Here is a 21,300-nt window from a genome sequence, read left to right on the forward strand (position 1 = left end):
CATCATATTGGCCGGCAAGGGAAATAGGTGCCGGTTTTGATGTTTGCATCATATAGGCCGGCGAGGGAAATAGGTCCTATTTCCCTCGCCGGCCTATATGATGCAAACATATAGGTGTTGGTTCGTTTAAATAACCACCACCTTTCGTATAGGTGCTGTTTTTGTCCACGACCGCCACCTATGCGATTTTCGGACCGTTGGCGGGAGTATTTTTAGTGCCGGTTTTAGATAAAAACCGGTACCAATGACCTTCCCAACAAAAACCGACACCTATTAATCGTTATAGATGCCGGTTTTTCGCTACATTGACGGAAAATGACTTATAGGTGTCGGTTTTTGACTAACCAGCACCTTTGTGACCGACACCTATGGGTGTTTTTGTAGTAGTGGCGGCAGATGCATCTTCCAAGAACATAGAACTTGCTCCTGCATCATGCAGTTGTGATGCCTCTCATGGAGGAATCATGCTGTTGTTTGGCATAGCACCAAGAGTTGGCGTCGATGCCGGTGCTTGATATGAGAGCTTAATTTACCAAGATGCTAATACATGTTTAGACGTGAGTTGTTTGGATGCTAGAGGTTTTGACGGGAGAACTGAGACAAATGGTGCCATAATTCTTTTTCCCGCCAGCAATTCTATCTATTTGGTGCCTAAAAACTGTTATTAAAGTTAATGACGTTGTTTCCAATTATTAAACGGAGGCATAACACCGTGCGTGTGACGAAGGCGCAAGGTGTGAAGGCCCACTAGAAAATACTAAACTAATAAACGATTGACATATGCAGGGAACTGGGATGGGAACATGGAATTGGAAGAAGCCGCATCCGTAAGGGAGAGGAGAGGGTGGGCTGGTCGGAAAGTGGAGAGGGTTTCATGTTCCCTCATTGAGGCTTACAGTTTCATCTAGCACAAGTAGGGATGAAAACGGTACGGAAACGGATGGAAACCACTTTTATCGTTTTCGTTTTCATATTTTTTCGGAATCGGAATCGGAATTGAAATAACCCCGAATACGAAAACAAAATCGTATATTATCGAATACAAAAACAGAGCGAATATGAATCGGAGCAAATACGGTTGGATATTTATCAAAATATAAAAACCCCTTAAACTAAAATTCTCAGATCAAGAAAAAATGTAGCTAAATATTATTTTTCTAAAACAATAAATCAAGATTTCTATATTTTATCGATTAATTAATGGTTAAAAGCAGTGCACAACGGAAAGTCGGGTAGTCTAAAAAAAATGAAACATAAGTCAGGTCGTTTCTTCGCGGAAGCTTCCTCGAGCCCACGCTGCGGCGCCTCTCCCCTTTACCTTGCTTTTTCACATATCCCCTTTTACCTTGCTAACTTGGAGCGCCCCCGTAGGCAACCCTAGTCAGGTCAGGTCGTTTCTTCGCGGAAGCTTTCTCGCGCTTTCTTCTCTTCCTCACATATATTGGCTAGCTTGGAGCGCCCACGTCGCGGTTGCCTACGAGCGACAAAGAATAATAAGAGCATCCACTCCAAGCAAGAAGATACTCCAGTCCAGATCGATAGTATTGACTTGGCCGAACGATCGATCGTCTCCGGCCACGGTAAGATCGATTCTCCTATATGCGATCAAGTCCTGATCCCTCTCTTGTGTGTAGATCGATACTCCTACTGAATTACTCTGAAGATACACTTGACTCAAGTGGAGTGGTAAGAGTTGTGTGGTTTTAACTTTGATCCAGTTCGCGTGTTCAATTCTCAACACGTTCATAATTTTTTCTTAGAAAATATTTGGAAAGACGTCTCTCCCTTTAAATCTGTTTCTTTTTAACTGATTAATCTGAAATGTTCGATGTGAAACAGGACTTGCTGGTCCTTGGTTAATCTGATCTTGACATGTGAGAGGCAGGACCGATTATTTTGTTGGCCGCCGGGGGCCTCGCCCAAGTTGATCAAAGCCAAATCTGGTCGCACTTTACACTCGATCTCCCCTCTACAGTATGTCTCCATATATTCACATGTACGCAATCATATAATTCATCCAATTCACAACTATACCTATATATCTCCATCTCTACCACTTAAAAAATTAAAAACGTTTCCGTCATCCGTAATAACGAAAAAAGGCGAAAAAACATAAAAAGAAAAAAAAAGGAAAGTCTGATTCAATGACGCTGAGTCCCATATATTTCTATTTCTAAAGCCACAATTGAAATTTGCCAACAAAATTTTCCAAATTCGAAGAACCCTAATTTCGGATAAGAACCCCAAGAGTCAAAATCCAAATCAATTAAGATAAGGGTTCGGATTACATTTACCGGATTTGAAGCCCCTAAGCTCACCGGAGCGGCACCACCGCACCTTCACCTCCTCGCAGTCGCGTCGGGTTCCTCGTGCGCACACTATCCTAGAGCACCCCTCCACCGTCCCTTGCCAGAGACGGCAAGAGTAGGCTTGGTGCCTCCCCCCACGCCCGCCACCGATGAGGTCCGGGCCGCTCGGCGCTCATTGCCGTTTGCGCGCCGCCCTCGGGTGTGCCCCCCAGCCGGCGAAGCAGGAGCCGCTCGACGGTCGTCACCGCACGCGCACGCTGGCCGGACCGCCTTCATTCCGCTCGCTCGTCACCGGAGAGAAAGGGGATCGGGAGAGAAGGATATGGGAGCTAGGGTTTTGCCCCTCTCTCTCGGTTGGCGCTTCATCTGACGCGAGGATGATCGGAGCCATCCATCAGATAGGACGTCTCAGATTTGCCCCGCGTCGGGCCGCCGCTGCTGATTACTCTGCCCAATGGGCCGCGGAACTGCATCGGGCCATCGCCGCGAATGTGGGCCACGCTCGGCTTCTCGGCTTGTGGGCCGTTGAACTGACTCGGCTCGCACGAAGACGGGTTGGCCCAAGTTTGGGCTGGCTTTGGAAGACCTGGGCCAAAAGTTAAGAAAATCATTTATAAGCCTTCTTAGGCAAATAGAGTTGATGAAAAATTATTTTAGCCTCTAAATGAAATTATTTCTAAACCAGACATCGGCTTCAATTAATGGAAGGTGATTGTTTATAGGTTAAAACAATAAGGTCTTGAATTAGAACTTCAACATTGTGGTATTAGAGCTTAACTTTAGCCTACTCAATTCCTTATTCACATCATCTCGATGATTAGAAGCCATCAGTGCCATCTTGGTTCGACATGAACAATTTTGAGTCCAATAAGTTTAATATAATGTGTTTAGCTTCTTATCTTTACTGCTTAGTAAAGATTAGCTCATGTTCATGTTCAATTAAAGTTAATATGATTAAATTAGGGTTCATGATGCACTGCTCTCGAAGCCCGACTGTTCTTGAAGCCCATCGCAGCTTGTGCGCCCGCTTCATCGGACCGCCGACACCATGTCTTCGCATGGTGCCACCCTCAGGCGCGCCTCCTAGTCGGTGAAGCCATAGCCGCTTGCGTGCTCCACCTCGACGGACCTCCGTCACCACCGTCGCCACCATCCACTCTCTCGTGTCGCCGGAGTTTGGATCGGGGAGAGTAGGGGAGAAAAGGGATTAGGGTTAGGGTTTTCGCACCCCTCCCCTCTTCGGCCGGTGATTTCATCGGCACGGGAGCGATCGGACAGCTCAGATCAGCCCCGTGTTGGGCCACCAACGCTGCTAGACCATGCAATCTTTGGGCCGCGCTTAGTTCGCCCTGCGTCGGGCCGTCGCCGATATATGGGCGTGCATGCTCGCCGCGCACCCATGCTAAATGGGTCGGTCCGATATTTTAGGCTTGTAGTTTTTCTCGTTGCAACCCACAGGCACTATTGCTATTCTTAAGTAATTAAAAAATTTGTAACTTTCCGTTCATCACATTGTTTTTTGTCCGTGTTTTTGTCCGTCAACGCGCTAATTCGGTTGAATCGGACTCGAGTTCACTAGAGAGAAAACGCAAGGGTTTATCGGAGAGATAAACTCGAGTTCGAGCTTAATATGATAGCGATTTCTACGGGATTTCCTTCAATTTCTTGAGGGGAAAGATGGAGTAGAAGATATAGAACAAAAGCCCTCAACTAATTTGAGATTATCTACACGGTTTTGGTTGAATCGGACGCGGGATTCGGGTGGCGTCGGGTGTAGGCAGGGTTTTGGCTGGCTGGAGCTTGAAGATGCTACTGTAGTGACTGGGAAGTAAAATAGACTTATGCTGGGACATCATTTCCTAGGCTCGATTACAGGAGGGCACAAAATGGACTTCAACGGAGAAAGGAAACATGCCAGAGACATATAATAGACTGAAGGGAGGGAATATGAACTTTTGTATATTTGGCCCAAACCCAATTAAATATAATTGTTAAATGATGTTTGTATTATTAAAATTAGCAATTAAGCTCTTGAAATTCCAATAAAATTCCAAAGAGTGCAACTAATAATGGATAATTTAATAAAATTAAATTTAACCATATCATTTTATTTCTCACAGTTACTTTACTTGTAAATTGATTTAATTATACACCTACCTACTTAAAAATACCAAATATTTCAGGAAATTTGTATTTCAATTAATTACATATAATGTAAATATTTCTCAACTTTTCCTCGATTTTCTGGTCTTTACACTTCTCGTTGCAACGCACGGGCACTTTTGCTAGTCTTAACTAATTAAAAGATTCGTAATTTTCCGTTTGTCACCCCTCTTTACGTCCGTATTTTCGTCCTTCCGTCCTATCCCAATCCGAATCTGATTTAGATTTTGTGAACGATGGAAAAAGTTGCAAAAAAAATAAAGATGAGAGAAACCCAAACTTCAACAAGTCACCCCAAAACACCAAATACATTGCGTCCGACGCCGCCTCTCGGGATTGGGTTGGGCACCGCCGCCGCTGCTCGGGTAGGGGAGGCGCCGCCACTCGCCAAGAGAGGGGGGAGGGCGGCGGCGCCGCCACTCGGGAGGAGAGGCACCGCCGCCGCTCGGGGGAAGGGCACCATTTCGAGAGAGAGCGAGAGAGGAGGGGTGGGAAAAGAATTCTAGGGTTAGGTTTTGGGTGCCCATTATTTATTTAGGTTAGGATCAATCTGGACCATCCCTTCGATCGGACGGCTCCAGCTTCTCCCGCGTCGGGCAACTGGACTATTGGGCCGCTGCACTATTGGGTCGCCGAAGCACATGTACTAGAAGATCGATTGCAGGAGGACGCAAAATGGACTTCAATTGAGAAAGGAAACAGTCCAGACAAATAGAATAGACAAAAGGGAGGGCATATGGACTTTTCCATATTTGCCCCAAACCTAAAAGGGAGGATTTTGATTCTTTTTTCAATTAAATAATTGTTAAATGATGTTTGTATTATTAAAATTAGCAATTAAACTCTGGAAATTCCAATAAAATTTCAAAGAGCGTAACAAATCATGGAGAATTTAATAAAATTAAATTTAACCATGTCATTTTATTTCTCACACTTGCTTTACTTGTAAATTGATTTAATTATACACCTACCCACTTAAAAATACCAAATATTTCAGCAATTTTGTATTTTAATTAGTTACATAATGTAATTTTTTCTTAACTTTTCCTCAATTTTCTGGTCTTTACATTTCCCATTGCAACGCATGGACACTTTTGCTAGTATATATATCTTAACTAATTAAAAGATTCGTAATTTTCCAATCGTCACTTCAATTTTCGTTCGTCGCTTGCGTCGTCCGCAAGACGCGATAGCCAGGACTTGGCTTCCTTCGTTCCTCATCCAACTGGGCTTAGGTAGGGAAATCAGATAGGGAAGTCCACCGCACGGCCTTTTCGGGAAGAAGTAAGGAATTTGGGAAGAGGGAATAAATCATATTGAAATTTCCCCGAAATCTCCAAAATTAAGAACCCTAATTCGATTGTAAGACCCAATGCCCTAAAACACGAATCAAATCCAAACAAAATCATTAAATTTAAGCTTTGGGTTTCGAAAATTTACCGGCCTAAAACCTTGCCTTAAACCTCGGAGGCTCGCTAGGAGATAAACCCTCCTTTCTCTTGAAGATCCATTTACAACGAACAGGCTTCTTTTGTTTTGGCAAGTGCACAAGCTCCCATGTGCCATTCTTCTCAAGAGACCGCATCTCCTCCTGCATAGCTGAGATCCACTTCTCACGATCTCCAGAAACAACAGCTTCAGTGTATGTGGCTGGCTCAAGAGTATTCTCCACCTGTTCAGCACAACTAAAAGCATAATAAACCATATCACATTCCTCAATAAGGCGGACTGGAGCTCCACAACTCCTCTTTGTTCGGTGATGTGCAATAGGTTCATCTTGTGGCTGCAAAACATGAGATGAGTGCTGAACAGTATCATTAACATCATTACCAACAATTTCAGTTTCCTGATCATCCATGTGCTCCACCTACACGCTAACATATTGCTGCTCCTCATCAGAACCACCTGGTATGACATCTGTGGGCAAGCTGTCATTAAACATAACAGATTCATTGAAAACAACACTCCTACTCATGAACATCTTATTAGTTTCAAGATTCCATAACTTATATCCTTTTACTCCTGAACCATAACCAAGAAACAGACACTTAATAGCTCTAGGCTCTAATTTTCCATTATCAACATGAGCATAAGCAGTGCATCCAAAAACTCTCAACTGTGAATAATCAGCAGGCATACCAGACCATACCTCAATGGGAGTTTTCTTATTAAGTGGGATAGAAGGCGACCTGTTGATCAAGTAGCAGGCGGTGTTAGCAGCCTCTGCCCAAAAACGCTTGTTCATGCGAGCGTTGGACAGCATACAACGAGCCTTGGAGATGATGGTTCTGTTCATGCGCTCAGCCACACCATTCTGCTGTGGAGTTTACGGGATGGTGTGATGCCTAACGATGCCTTCCTTCCTGCAGTAATCATCAAAAGCATCCGAACAAAATTCACCACCATTGTCAGTGCGAAGTACTTTTACCTCCTTTTCAGTTTGCCTTTCTATCATGACTTTCCACTCTTTAAAAGCAGCAAATGTATCATCTTTATGTTTTAGGAAATAAGGCCACACTTTTCTAGAGTAATCATCAATAATGGCAAGCATATAACGAGCACCACCAAGGGAGGGCTTACGAGAAGGCCCCCCACAAATCAGCGTGTACATAATCAAGTATACCTTCGGTGCGATGAACTGAGGTATTGAATTTTACCCTCTTATGCTTACCAAAAACACAGTGCTCACAGAACTTCATGTTACCCTGAGTGCAGCCATCCAGCAGGTTCCTCTTCATCAATTCTGCCATACCAAGTTCACTCATATGTCCAAGACGCATATGCCACAGGTTAGTCTTACTAGGTTCATCTTTAGAAACAGCAGCAGCGGTAATAGAACCATGTAATGTACTTCCTCTAAGAACATATAAGTTTGCAGAATTCATATCACCAATCATATAAACGAGAGAACCTTTCGATACCTTTACAACTCCACCTGAACCGGAGTATTTGTATCCTTCTGCATCAAGTGTGCTGAGAGAGATGAGATTTCTCGCCATCCCTGGTATGTGTCTCACATCTTTCAGCGTGCGTGTCATGCCATCATGTGTCTTGATCTGAACGGAGCCAATGCCCACGATCTCACATGGGTTATCATCTCCCATGCGCACAACATCTCCATTCTGCATAGACTTGTAAGAACTAAACCAATCTTTGTTAATGCAGATATGAAACAAACATGTAGTATCAAGTATCCATTCATCATGACTAGCAACACAACCAGCAAAAACGACAAGACAATCTCCTGAATCAGAGTTTTCAGCACTGGTAACAACAGAGGCCTTACCATCAGATTTCCTTTTCTCCTTATTCTACAGCTTCCAACATTCTTCAATGAAGTGAATTTTCTTTTTGCAATACTTACCGAACTTTTTACCTCTGGACTTAGAACGACCTCTACTTTGGCTCTTGTCACGATCATTGCTGTCGTTGTAGGCTCTCTGCTCAGATCTGCCTCAGACCTGCAATGCTTCGCCCTTAGAGGACGACGCATCAGACTGAACCATACCTTTCATCTTCTCCCTGTTTTGGAGCGCCTCATAAGCTTCTGCTAAGGTTAGTTCATCACGGCTTAAAAGTATGGTGTCACGAAAATTTGCATATAAACTAGGCAGTTAGCATAACAGTAAAAGACCTAAATCTTCATCATCAAATTGTACCTCCATCGACACTAGGTCAGCAACGATCTCCTTGAAGACCGATATGTGGTTCAACACAGAACCACTCTCCTGCAACTTGTGCGAGAACAACTTCATCTTGATATGCATCTTACTGGCTAGATATTTAGACATGCAGATCGATTCCAGTTTGAGCCAAAGTTCTGCAGTAGTCTTTTCCTGCAACACTTCTTGCAAAATATCATTAGATAGATGAGGTTGGATCAGCAACAGAGCCTTACGATCTTTCCGCTTCTCCTCAGCGGTCCATTTAGTCGATTTCTTCTTCCCGAAGCTTTCCAGCGCCTCATCAAGATCCGAAGTTTGCGCCAGAACAGCCCGCATCTTGACTTGCCACAGCAAGAATCTCGTCTTGTAGTCTAGCAGCGGTAGATCATACTTCATCGACGCCATCGCGAAACCCTAATGTGGAAAACAAGCTCTAATACCACTTGTTAGGAAACGATAAGCAAACAAATGATGAAGAACAATAGATCAATCACAGAAGACACGAGATTTAACGTGGAAAACTCTCCCAAAGCAGGAGAGAAAAAACCACGGGTGCCAGCCAGCAAAATATCTTCACTATATCTGAGGTGAGGTTACAACGCCGCACGGCGGCTTACAAGAGGTATATATATGGTGGAACCCTAAAAGGGATGACGCTCCGGCCCAAGCCTCCCAGCAACGGGCCTCCGCTCCACTACGGCAGAAGCTGGCCTTTATTAAGTGCAAATGAATTTGGATCACAACTCAACACCTTTCGCCTCCCTTGCGCACAAAACCTTGGTTCCTCCGGCTCCCAGAAAACCCTAACTTCCCCAATTCTTCTCTGGCCATCTCCGTCGTATCAATGGATCTTGGAGCCTCATCCATCGACACCTCCGGGATGAAGCTGCGAATGAAAGAGTCACTGCCTGGCCACCAGGATCTAGAGCGATCGGAAGGAGGTACAGAAACCCAAACCCGCCCGAGGGCAAGTTGTGGTGTTAGAGGATTTTATTCGATGCGGTTTCCTACCTCCTCCTTCTAAATTTCTCCTCTTGATTGTAAATTTCTACGGCCTCCACCTTCACTTGAACCCTAACTCTATTGCTTTTTTGAGCATATTTGCTCATCTTTGTGAGGCCTACGTCGGTGTAGTGCCGTTCCTTGATCTCTTCCGCTATTTTTACAAGCTCCGATGGATATGATGGAGTCCAACAGGATCTCCAAATGCTGCGGGTTCCGTCTCCGAGATGGTATGAAGGCGGAATATATCCCCTTCCAATGCTCCTCATCTCAGAGCTCGTGGAGGTCAAGGTGGCTCTATCTTCAGAAAGACAAACTTGACCCCGTACTTGTCGTTCCCGAGAACAAGCCCGAGTGGTCCCCTGACTCGACCTCAAAACATTCTTTAGCTCTATCCCTCTAAGCCTTTGTAGACATAATTAGCGATCTTTTAAAAGGGCGCTTTTATGGTATCTTTTAAAAGGTGCCGGTCTTTTAAAAGGAAACATAAAATACTATTGGTGCCGATCTTTTAAAAGGATGCTTTTACGGTGTCTTTTACTGCCAAATGTAGGCCCTCTTTGTTTAGGCTTATAAGCCAACTTATAAGTCGAAAAGTCTAAGCCTAAACAAACAAGCAGCTTTTCCGTTTGGCTTTTTTGAAGCCATAAGCCACTCTAACACTATTAAGCCAAAAGCTAGGTTGGAGAAGCTTTTTTGGTTTATGTGAGGTAGATATATGACTCAACTACTAAACTTAGGACATTAAATCCACCGGCTTATAAATCATATAAGCCAATAAGCTGACTTAAAAGTCTAGGCCAATAAACCTAAGCCTAAACAAAGAGGGCCGTAGTAATGTGGCTTTTACGGTATCTTTTAGAGTATCATTAAATCGGACCATCGGACCATTGATTTATATGGGTACTTTAGACTTTTCGTTAAATCAGATCAGTAATGTGGCATTTGACTTTTCTAAACCAATCATACAATGAGTATCTCTCGTCATTGTCCTCGCTGCATGTCATTACTGACGACTTGATCAGCCAGCGTCGTCGACAGGCTCGCTGCTATAGCGATCGCAAGCATCGATAACATCTCTACCCGTGGGCCGTGGAGCCAGATTTTGCTTCTGAGTATGAAAGAACGAATATGAATGCAACTGTGTTGTTTACCTGTTTAGGATAATCGATTGATTTACACTTGGCATGATTATGCAAATCTTGTGTTCCACCAAAGGAGGAGGAAAAAGAAATTAACAGGGCAGTGGCTGCCTGCGCATGCTTGGGTAGCATGGCCGAAGAAGGAAGAAAGAAGAAACATGCATGCATGCGTGTTGTAATTTGGATAATTATCTTTCAACCGAATAAGCAGCAATTAAATAACAAACAGATAAATCACTTTCATAAAATATATCAACTAATAAAACAAGAAATCGGGGAAAATATCCTCGTCGACATGCATGCACATGCTGTCCGGGAAAAATGGGAGGTAGAAACAGAAATTCAGTTGAGACGAAGATCCTGTATTTTTTCCAATTATTATACCCATCCACCAAATTTACTGTCACGCATAGTATCGTGTGTTTAATTCTGGTGCGTTAGATCCATCCACTTAAATTTGGTACCTTAAAAAAAATCCTTTTAAAAAGAACCATCACCTTACAGTAATATTCCCTCCGTTTCACAATGTAAATAATTTTAGAATTTCTCATATTCATATTCATATTGATGTTTCCTCTTTATGCCGCGGCCCTCCGGCATGGCCCCTCCGGCCCCGGTGCTTTTTTCTTTGGCACCGTCCCTCCCTCTCCAGCGCGCCCTTCCAGCTCCGATGCCTTCATCGAGGCCACCGGATCGACCCCTGCGCCACCTCCTTCGCCGCACCAGAGAGGAGGGAGACGCGCAAGTTTAGAAGAAGGGAGGGGAACGTGGAGCTTCAGACCGTCTGCACATACAACATTAAAAGCATTTGATTTCTGCACCTGCAAAATTATGCAACGCATGGAATCAAATTTGGGAAGCGAAGAGTTGCACCGGTAGATTGCAGGTCATGGAAAGATAGTATGTTCACCTTCTACTCACTCATAAGTTTGAGTCAGCAAGTTGCGGCATTGAACCCATTACCCCTGCAGTCCAGTCTGAAAAGTGAACACCTGCTGCGCTGCTTGTAAAGGCAAATATATGAAGAACATGATTAAAAGGCACATCAATTAATATGATGGCATGAGCTCACCTAACATGGCTATTCAGTGTATCTCTGTTCTCCTGGACAGAAATCATGGTGGTGTGTGGTCAGCACTTCTCTTAGGAACTTACCTAGAACTAATATTCAACTGAAGATGTAGATGGCACTGTATTGAACTTGAAAACCCTTAAGAGTGATTGAATTATATTGGGATCAAATTAAGGGGTGATTCAGAATGAATTTTTAGTGGTAGCAAATCAAGAGATGATTCATACAAAATGATGACACTGCAAAAAAACAAACATCATGACACCTTGCTATGAGCCTGAAAACCAAAGGCAGCATGCAAAAAGTTAATCATTTTTTCTGCAACAATCCTGTATTATGTCAAACTTCCCAAGCAACATCATCTTTATTTTAGCTGCTACAAGTAATATCAGGTAAGAATAAAAAGGAGAAATTAGAAAACATTAATTTTGGCTTAATAAAGCTATGTTCTGAAAATACATTCCGTACTTATAAATTCAGCACTAATTAATTTGGAATGGATATATACTTCAAGTGATAGTAAGTGTGTTCATTGTTTTCCCTCCATAGGACGAAAAAAAATAATCCAAAATGGACTTTTCGAAGATTGTGGGGGCTATTAATGGCATCAATGAGATTTCCACTTTATGTAAAATGGTCAAAGATATCATTAAATCTTGCTGGAGTGGCATACGGGAGCAGGAGCTGCAAGACAAAGTAATGAAGTTGGAGAATGACTTGGAACGTTTCAGAGATATTCTTCCTGCAATGTACAACCTCATTGATCGAGCGGAATGGACGATCCACAAAGACCATGTGCCAGAGCTTCTTCTGAAACTCAAGGATGCAGTTTATGATGCTGAGGACCTTCTTGATGAGTTGAAATGGCATGAACTGAAGGTGGCCATGGAGGGCTCCGCAAACAAATCTCCTCTTATTGACTTCCTTGATAGTGTCATTCAAGGTAGTTTCAACAAAGTGAGTGGTACCTATGAAAAACTGAATAATGTTTCTAGTCTGCTGGAGAAGATGGGGTTACATGAAGTTACACAACACTTTGACAAATCCTTCAGGCCCGAGACTACCTCTTTCCCAACTGAAACAGAAATGTTTGGTCGTGACAATGAATTGGAGCAGGTGATGCAATCGCTTGGAGTACCTGCTAAAGGTAGCCGGGTCCTTTCCAAACGCAAGAAACCAAGCAGTGCAATTAATGCATCACCAAGCACATCAAAAACAAAACAACATAACGGTACACAAATGAGTGATGAATCAGGAATCACATGTATTCCTGTTCTGCCTATATATGGAATTGGGGGTGTTGGAAAGACCACTTTGGCCCAGCATATCTGCCACGATTCACGGGTCATGTCTCACTTTGACCCGATTATTTGGATTTGTGTTTCAGATGACTTTGATGTGAAGAGGTTAACTAAAGAAGCCATACAATCCTGTTCTACAAAAGAAGCTGATAATTTGGATTATCTTCAGCGTGCTCTTTCAGAAGAAGTGATGAACAAAAGGTTATTGATCATACTTGATGACATGTGGGGTGATGTCTTGAGGGAGAGTGGACACTGTTGGAAGAGGTTTTGTGCACCTTTGACGAATGCGCTACAAGGAAGTATGATGTTAGTCACCACTAGATCTCCAGATGTTGCTCGTGAGGTGCAAACAATGGAGCCCATCCGATTAGAAGGATTGCAGGATGATGTCTTTTGGGATTTCTTCAAATTATGTGCATTTGGATCTAAGAATTCTGAAAATTACCCAGAGTTAGTGCACATCGGTAAAAGCATAGTCCAAAAGTTGAAGGGTGTACCTTTGGCCGCCAAAACTCTAGGACGCCTATTAAGAATGAGCCTTGACACTGAATACTGGAATAGGATACTAAAAAGTGAACTATGGGAGCTGAAACAAAATAATACTGAAATTTTGCCAGCGCTTAGATTGAGCTACCTGTATTTACCAACCCACTTGAAGAGATGCTTCTCATTCTGTGCTGTTTACCCAAAAGATCACAAATTCGAAGAGGATAATTTAGCTGAAATTTGGATTGCAGAAGGCTTTGTGCAACCTGAAGGTAACACTCTAATTCTAGATACTGGCAAACAGTACTTTGAAGACCTTGTAAACCGGTCTTTCTTTCAGAGTGTTGGTGGTAATAAACATGTAATGATCTGTTGCATGACATGGCACAACTAGTTTCAAAGGATGACTGCTTCATTTTAAAAGACAAGGATGATTTTGAGAAGGTTCCTCCGAGTGTTCGTCATCTGTTCGTACTCCCTAGCATAGCCTTTGATTGTACTCAGTTGCTGAGCCTATGTAAGCACACAAAGTTGCGCACTCTACTGTGCTACAGGTCTTTACAGAAGCAAAGTCTAGCTTCTGTTATGGACCATTGGTGTAGTAAACTTCAGCATATGCGCGTGGTTTTGTGTGCCCACACAAAGGAGCTACCGAAGAGTATTGGGAAATTGAAGCATCTACGGTACCTGGAAATCTCCGGAGCTTGTCCTTTCAAAAGCCTTCCCTCGGAGTTATGTCACCTACATAATTTGCAGATTTTTTCAGCTCGAAAATGCAAATTAGAAAGCTTGCCCGGTGACTTCAGTAAGCTATGCAATTTACAGAGGTTCGAATCATGTGGATTTAACTCTCCCAAATGGAGAAAGTCATTTTGATGCATCCACTGGGCAGGGAGTCGGACTTACATTGATGAAGAACGTGAACCAAATTTGTGGAGGAGTGACGATAAATAATCTTGGTGCAACAAGCAAGGATATTGCAGCAGAAAGTGCGATAAAGAACAAGAAAAATCTTGACAGACTGAACTTGAAATGGTCTTCTGTGAGATCGCAAGACCATAATGACATCGAGGTTCTTCAAGTCCTAATTCCTCCTACCAGTCTCAAGTGTCTGACCCTCTATGGTTATCTAGGTCAATCTCTTCCAAATTGGTTTTATCCTCATAATCTGCCAAGCTTAAAATCCCTTGAGTTTCATGATTGTCATAGACTTTGTAGCTTACCATTTTATGGTATATCACCACCGTGCATCAACCTAAATGAGGTACCCGAGGTTCCAATTGAGAACGGTATGGGTAGCATTGGCGTATTCTCATCCCTGGTCGACCTAAAGATTGTGAAGTGCGATTACTTATCAAACCTCGACAAATTTATACAACCAGCTTGTATACCGGCTATCAAGCGAATCACATTACAAAGATTAACATACACAAAGACAAAGGTATTGCCTCTACCAATTGGTAAATTTGATTGCCTCGAAGAATTGGACGTGGCTGGTTACCAGATATTCAATGCTTCAGAAAGTCTGTCCATGCGCACTCTCAAGGAGCTCAAGCTATGCAATTCTGGGGACCTCCCATGCTTTTTTGAGTTCCCCTCCCTTACCAACATGTTCTTAGTCGTCTTGCCTGTAACGTCCATTCCACTACGAGTGTGGTGCAGTAACCTTCCAGCTCTACTTCGATTAAAAATTTATAGCTGTGCGAACCTTGAATTTATTGGGGAATCAGTCTTCACTGGCAATCGTCCTCAAAGAGACAGTTGCAGCACTACAACATTCGCATCCCTTATTTCCCTAGAAATTTGTGGCTGCGAAAAGCTGACAAGCATTGATGACCTCGTAACGCCTGAGTATCTTCCTGCTATTGAGAAAATTGATGTTAGCTCTTGTGTCAAGCTATCGTCCCTGCCAGGTGAAAGATTTGGGAATTTCTCAGCTCTAAAGCATCTGCGTATTTCTTATTGTGGAAAACTCAAATGGAAGGGACTTGTTTTACCATCGACCCTCCAAAGCCTCTGCTTAAGTTATTGTGGGGATATCTCTCCCTGGGTTCCCAGTTGCCTGGAGAACCTTGCCTCCTTGGTGCGCCTGCTGATTAACTCTTGCCAACATGTACAATACATTCCCAGTTCACTATGGAGCAGCAATCTCTCATCACTCCAGGATTTGCGTATTTTCAATTGTAGTGACCTTGTATCAATTGGTGGAGCAGATGCAATTGTGAAAATAAACAAGGTGAAGATAGAAAACTGTCCAAAGTTGCAGGAAATATAGCAACCAATGAGCAGAGGTGGCCTGTAGATTTCATGATATGTATGTGATATGAAAGTTAAAGGATTCAGTCTCTGAGTCTTTATGGTATGTATGTGATAAATCCAAAAATTTCCCTTCCAGCTCTTACCAAGATTTTCTTTTTCTACCTGACCTAGAAGAAACCATTGTGTCCTGAACTAGTTTGCATCCTATATGAGTATATATCATCATCAGCTACCTGCACAAGCACAACTTTCTGTACATACTGTTTCCATTAATTAGTTGCTTCCAAACCTTAGCCGGTTACAGTACATCCTTAACCTGTAGTAATTACATATGCTTTAGACAGTTTAAAATTTAATAAGCAAAAGAACTTGTATCCTGACATAGATTAAAATTTAAACAGCAAATAAGACTTACACTCTACCCAACTGCTGCCAGAATATATTGTGAAGTTTAAAACATTCTTTTTTTTTCTATTGAGTGCACTGTACTGATTAAAGTTATCTTTTTAATAATGGAGGATGGAGCAACTGGCGAGATGGAGCTAATAGATGCATGACTGTTGGAGAGCTACCGGCACTTCTATAGCAGAATCTCGCCATCCATATTTTCTTATACTCTGTTGTCCTGTTTCCGCATAAGATGACTTCTTCTTATCAAGAAATTTACTGGGCAGGCATAATGCGTCTGAAAGGTATTGCACTTGATTATGCGACAAGTGTGTTGGAAATTCCTGTTTTTGTGCCAAATAAGTGGGGAGAGAGATACATACCATGAGAACCTCTCTGTTAAGATGTGTGCATGATTTGATTGTGCTCAAAAGGTTGTATAAATTACAATTTCATTTGTGATGTTTTTGGATGCGATCTTGTTAAGCTCATACTAGAACCTTCGAGTGACAATATATGCTCTATGTTTTTTTTTGGTAGTAAAAGCGTATGATCTGTGTCATTTTGCTGTGCTCCTTTGCCTTTTTTTTTCTACACGTTAGTTATTCACCTTTCAGTATATCAGTTTGACTAATAAGTGAATGGTCCCTAAATTCTATGGGATGTACTTGGGTAAGGTGTTCTTGGGTGCATTCTTAGCTTCCTTTGGCTGCCAAAGGAACATATAGCAAACTTGTCAAAAACACATTTAAATTCTAGGAGCATATATACATACGTGCATGTGGATCCACTGGATTTGGTATAAACTCCACCTGGTTGATCTCAACACATGGAGACTGTTGTTTTCTTTATGGCTGACGTTTGATGATAAAAAAACTAATGAGAATGCTCACATTTATTTATGGATGATATGGAGCCACTTCAGAACGGACTAAGCTGGAATGTGTTGGCAGCTTATCACTAATAGTATCGACTTGTGCTCCTTCATGAACCTTAAATTAAGCATCTGCAGAATCCACCAAACGAACACCCGATAAGCACAACGGAAATGTGGAAAGGACCAAATAGCTTTCCAAGATAAGCATTAATTCGTACCAATTTTATTGCCTGTTCATGTTTTTTTCCCCTTAATCAGTTGTAACATATGCAATGGAAGATTTCAGGTGCATTGATAACAGAACATGATTGAGCATTTGATCCGCAAGTCGCACAAAATATTATATTTCCACCAGATTCGCATCGCATTTGACATTTAACATATGCGTGCACAATCAAACTAAATGATTCCACAATCACGTCCGTCTCTTCAAAAGGAGACTAGATGCGGATTTTCACTTCAGTTTTTTCGCAACTACTCCATTATTACACACCCTATAACTACAAGGTTACAACGAGAGTTTAATTAACCATGGGGCACGCACCTTACGGCCATGTCGAACCCAACGGCGGCGGGGCCGCTGCCGACGACGGCGGCGTGGAGCGGCTCGATCGAGCGAGCGCGTGGCGGCGTAGGGCAGAGGAGGAGGAGGAGAAGCCTCTCGGTCGGTCGCGAGAACAGCAGCAGCAGCAGCAGCCTCCTCACCGTCTCGGAAACGCAGTCAGAGTTGGCACGGCGGCGGCGGCGAAGTACAGCAGCGGGGAGAGACGGCCGCGGCCGGGGACGGGGATTTCGGGGAGACACGGACACTCCACAAAGTGGGGTACCCTGAAATTATGTCAGGCCACCAACATTCCCTCTGTACAGCGACAGCCGCACCCAAATTCTAATTTTCAAAATTTATAATTTTACAAATTTTAAAGTTGATTTTGATTTTTTTTCATCAAATTTTATTTTTTATATTAAGATTTAATCGTCCGGAACGACCTATATACAAATTTTACCTATAAATTATTATTATTTTCATAATACGTCGTATTATCGGCATTTGGATGAAAATAAGGGAATCCCATACCTTAACAGACCTCTCATCTACAAGCCTTGGATGAAAAAAAGTTTATACATGTCTCCAAAGTGAATGTTTCATGACGTAGGTGAGTCTAAATGTATATTCTGCACTGATTCGCTGTATACTGCTCTATGAGCCTTATGGGGTGGTGAGTTGTGAAAGTTCATTTCTCCACAAGAATTGGATGAAATTTTGTATTTTTGTGGCATGCTTTTCAAACTGTTAAACGGTATGTTTCGTGCGAAAACTTTCTATATGAAAGTTACTCTAAAAAATCATATTAATCTATTTTTTAAGTTCATAATAATTAAAACTTAATCAGTCATATGTTAATACAACCTCGTTTTACGTAAAAAAAACTTAATTTTTATTTTCATCTCGGGAGAAAAGAACACCACAAGGTGTTAGATGAAATGAGCAGTAATTAAAAAAAACTATATTATCACCGTAAAGGCACATTGCTAACATGCACAAGATGCACGACTGATCAAGAAAAACAACGGGACCCGGAGTCGCAATATTTGGTTAATGAACCCAAAGTAGCAGGAAACGCGCACGCAGGCAAGGTGTTCGACGAAAGGAACACATAAGCAAAAGAAGACAAGTAGCGAACCTTGATGCCCGGGAACGACATGGCGAGCTCCTCCTCGGGGATGAGTACGGGCCACTTCTTTGTCTTCTCCCCGCCGCGGCGGAAGAGCTGCTCGGTGTCGAGGAGGCGTCCGCCGGTCGAGGATCTGGGTCGCGGATCCCCTGCACGGCGGCGCCCTCGACGGGGAATAAGTTCACCGGCTGTCCCTCAACTTTACATAAACCATAAAATTAGAAATGTGTACCCCTAAAAAATATTAGAAATGTGTCCTAAGGCAGTAAAAAATATTAAAACCTCTAAACCCTTAAACTAGGATGCCACGTCAGCAAAAAAGAAATTAAAAAAGCACGTGGGCCCACATAAATGTCTCTTTTCTTTTTCTCTTCTCTTCTCTCCTTGTTCTCTCCGGCGCAACTGCAGATGGGGGAGAGGCGGTCGGCGGAGAGCGTGGCACCGGAGATGCGTGGCGGAACGACAAGGAGTGCGCATTGGCTGTGGCGGCGGCGGCGTAGCAGAAGGAGTGGCCGAGAGCGTCGTCTAGGCAAGGCTCCACGTCCATGGACGCCGACGCCGCCCGCGAGCACGTGCACGCGGTTAGCAGTCGTGATGCGCCTGGGGCAGAGTCGATGGCGCAGCCCACCAGAGTCGTCGGCGGTGCCATGGGGCAGAGTTGACGGCGCGGCCCACCGGATCTGGCATGGTGAAGAGGAGCAGAGGCGACGGGTGGTGGGGCGGAGTCGGAGGCGGCGTGGTGGGGCGGAGTCGGCAGCGCCGACGACCGGCGCCGCTGTCGGGCCGACGATGACCCCATCGACGACGAGGATGTGCGAACCACCTGCTCACGACACCGACGATGACCCCATCGATGGCGACGACGCGCCGGACGGCTGGAATCCCAACGACCCACCATTGCCGATGCGGCAGTGCATCGGCGAGCAGCTCCCTCCGTCGCCGTCGCGCCGGCCGCCTATCTCCCCCTCTCCCGCCGCCCCCGCTCCATCGCTCGGCGTCTCTCTCTCCCTCTCCCGCCGCCTCCGTCCCCGCTCCGCCGTCGGTCCCCTCTCTCCCCCTCTATCGCCACTGGCAGGCCACGCTCTCTCTCATCTGCAGCTGCGCCGGAGAGAACAAGGAGATGATAAGAGAAAAAGAGAAGGAGAGATGTGGGGCCCACACCGTTTTCTCTCACATGTGGGCCCCACACACATTTTTATTTTTTTTTCTAACTAGGATGCCAAGTCAGCGAAACCACCCATATATACTGTCTTGGGATATTTTATGCACGGTTTTACATAATTTAGGGATACATATTTCTGATTTTGTGGTTAAGGGATCTAAAAAAATCTCGGTGTAAAGTTGACACACGGCCGGTGAACTTATTCCCCTCGGCGGCGACGACAGACTCCTCGACGCGGTTGAAGTAGGTGACGATTCGGGTTGGGCTCGGATATGACGGGACGGCCCAAGTAAGTTAAGCAATCCGACGTTGGCCCAAGTCGCGAAGAAATAATCCGACGGTCCAAAAACCATCTACGTTTTGGATCCAACGACGCACTGATCATCCCCCTCTCCCTATGAAAAGCCCTCACCGCCTCGCCTGATTGAGCCGCGAGTGCCGTCCCAACTCCCACCGGCAAATCGCGATCCTTGGCGGAGGAAGGAGCAGCACGTGCGCGGCGACGGCGTCACGGCGGAGGAGGATCGAGGAACCACTTGACGAACCGGTTTATCGCGAGATTCGTGTGAATAAAAGGTTGCCTTTCTCTGATGTGCTTCTTCAATCTAGTCTTTACTCTTTAGCCTGTAGGGAGACAGTATTTAAGAAGAGAGAACTCTATTCCATTCCACTTTTAGTGAATAAAGTAGTACAAAATTATAATTCTCTTTTGTTATGCTATCTCCCAGAACTAAACTATTCCTCACACTTCATACCTCATATGAACCCCTTTGTTTCCCTCCGGTATGACAATCGTTCGGTCGTCGCTGCTCGATCTGTCTCCTGTAACTTGATCAGGAGCGGGCGTCTTCAGTTGTGAATTCAAGCCAAATATCGCATATTCAAGCCAAATGTGCCAAAAAAAAGTAAAAAAATATAATTGAAATGTAGCAATATATCTCACAACATCACAGCTTGCTTAAAACCAACATTTAAGTTTGAAGTTACGAAAGTTAGAACATAATCAATTAATCATTCGAATATCTTACAATAGATAGTAGGTAGAAAATTACAAAACACTACTTTTCTACTCCGAATCTTCACCCGAGCGCGCCGCCATCACGCGAGCCCGCCGCCGGCGTCGTGAGGGAGAGTGGACGGGAGAGAGGGCTTAGTGGGAGAGAGGCTTGTAAAATCTACTAAATCAAATAGAACAAATATCACATAAAATTAATATTCATACAAATCAATTTTTCTTTGGAAAAAAAACTCGATGATCTGGAAAATGAAATGAAGAAAAAAAAACTCTATTAGAATTAGAGGGAAAAAAGTAAGAAAGCAACATACCGGAATTTAGCATCTCTTAATTTTCACTGCTATTGTTCACCTCTGATCTCTCGTATGCATGTAACACAAGGTCACATCATGCATGATCATTCGATTCGATGCAAGGACACATGCTTGCTATCTCTCCTTCCCGCTCTTGCATGAAGAGTCCGAAACGAATCAAACATGGTTTGAGAATAATTGAGCATGCAAGGGACTCTAACCGGTCTCGTACAGATCGCACTGTGGCTCTATAAATTGAAATAGGAAGTTTTGTGTCTTTGGCTAGGCGAGAAGTTAGACTATATTTCTGATTTTATATTTCTGTGCTATCACATGTAACAAGACTTGGGCTTGATTGATGTCGCACGGAAGGGACGTCACATGTTATGTTAGGTGGGACGACGAAAACAGGTATGCTAGGTGGGGCGGTAGAAACACTACGAATCTTTTAAGTAGGTAAAGATAAAGATAGGGATGCGCTAAACTACGAT

At 43.6% G+C, this 21,300-nt stretch overlaps 2 protein-coding genes and 1 long non-coding RNA gene across 6 annotated transcripts; 1 reads left to right on the forward strand and 2 right to left on the reverse strand.

The window, feature by feature from the left end:
• The first annotated feature begins 1,466 nt into the window (after positions 1 to 1,466).
• On the forward strand, positions 1,467 to 16,351 carry LOC4329029 (putative disease resistance protein RGA4). Of its 4 annotated transcripts, XR_010739194.1 has the most exons (4): positions 1,467 to 1,686; positions 1,840 to 1,974; positions 11,903 to 15,502; positions 15,921 to 16,351. XR_010739194.1 is itself a non-coding variant. In XM_066307316.1 (3 exons), the coding sequence occupies exon 2, from the start codon at positions 11,924 to 11,926 to the stop codon at positions 13,535 to 13,537; it is 1,614 nt and encodes a 537-aa protein (XP_066163413.1). In that variant the 5' UTR covers positions 1,839 to 1,974; positions 11,903 to 11,923; the 3' UTR covers positions 13,538 to 15,502; positions 15,921 to 16,351. The 4 variants fall into 4 exon arrangements, 1 of the variants encoding a protein (XP_066163413.1); XR_010739192.1 differs by lacking the exons at positions 11,903 to 15,502; positions 15,921 to 16,351 and adding an exon at positions 10,934 to 11,525; XM_066307316.1 differs by lacking the exon at positions 1,467 to 1,686 and having other exon boundaries at positions 1,839 to 1,974.
• On the reverse strand, positions 10,963 to 14,195 carry LOC112937950 (uncharacterized). Its single transcript, XR_010739195.1, has 5 exons — positions 14,050 to 14,195; positions 13,831 to 13,884; positions 11,354 to 11,385; positions 11,192 to 11,281; positions 10,963 to 11,102 (listed from the first exon to the last, which is right to left on the reverse strand). It is a non-coding gene; the product is annotated as an uncharacterized lncRNA (long non-coding RNA).
• A 1,800-nt stretch (positions 16,352 to 18,151) lies between the features above and the next one.
• Positions 18,152 to 19,444, reverse strand: LOC107278436 (uncharacterized). Its single transcript, XM_066307317.1, has one exon. It carries the CDS (start codon positions 19,235 to 19,237, stop codon positions 18,665 to 18,667), a length of 573 nt encoding a protein of 190 aa, XP_066163414.1. The 5' UTR covers positions 19,238 to 19,444; the 3' UTR covers positions 18,152 to 18,664.
• Between the last annotated feature and the right edge of the window lie 1,856 nt (positions 19,445 to 21,300).

This window comes from Oryza sativa, chromosome 2 (assembly GCF_034140825.1).
Source record: "Oryza sativa Japonica Group chromosome 2, ASM3414082v1".
Taxonomy (NCBI): Eukaryota; Viridiplantae; Streptophyta; class Magnoliopsida; order Poales; family Poaceae; genus Oryza; species Oryza sativa.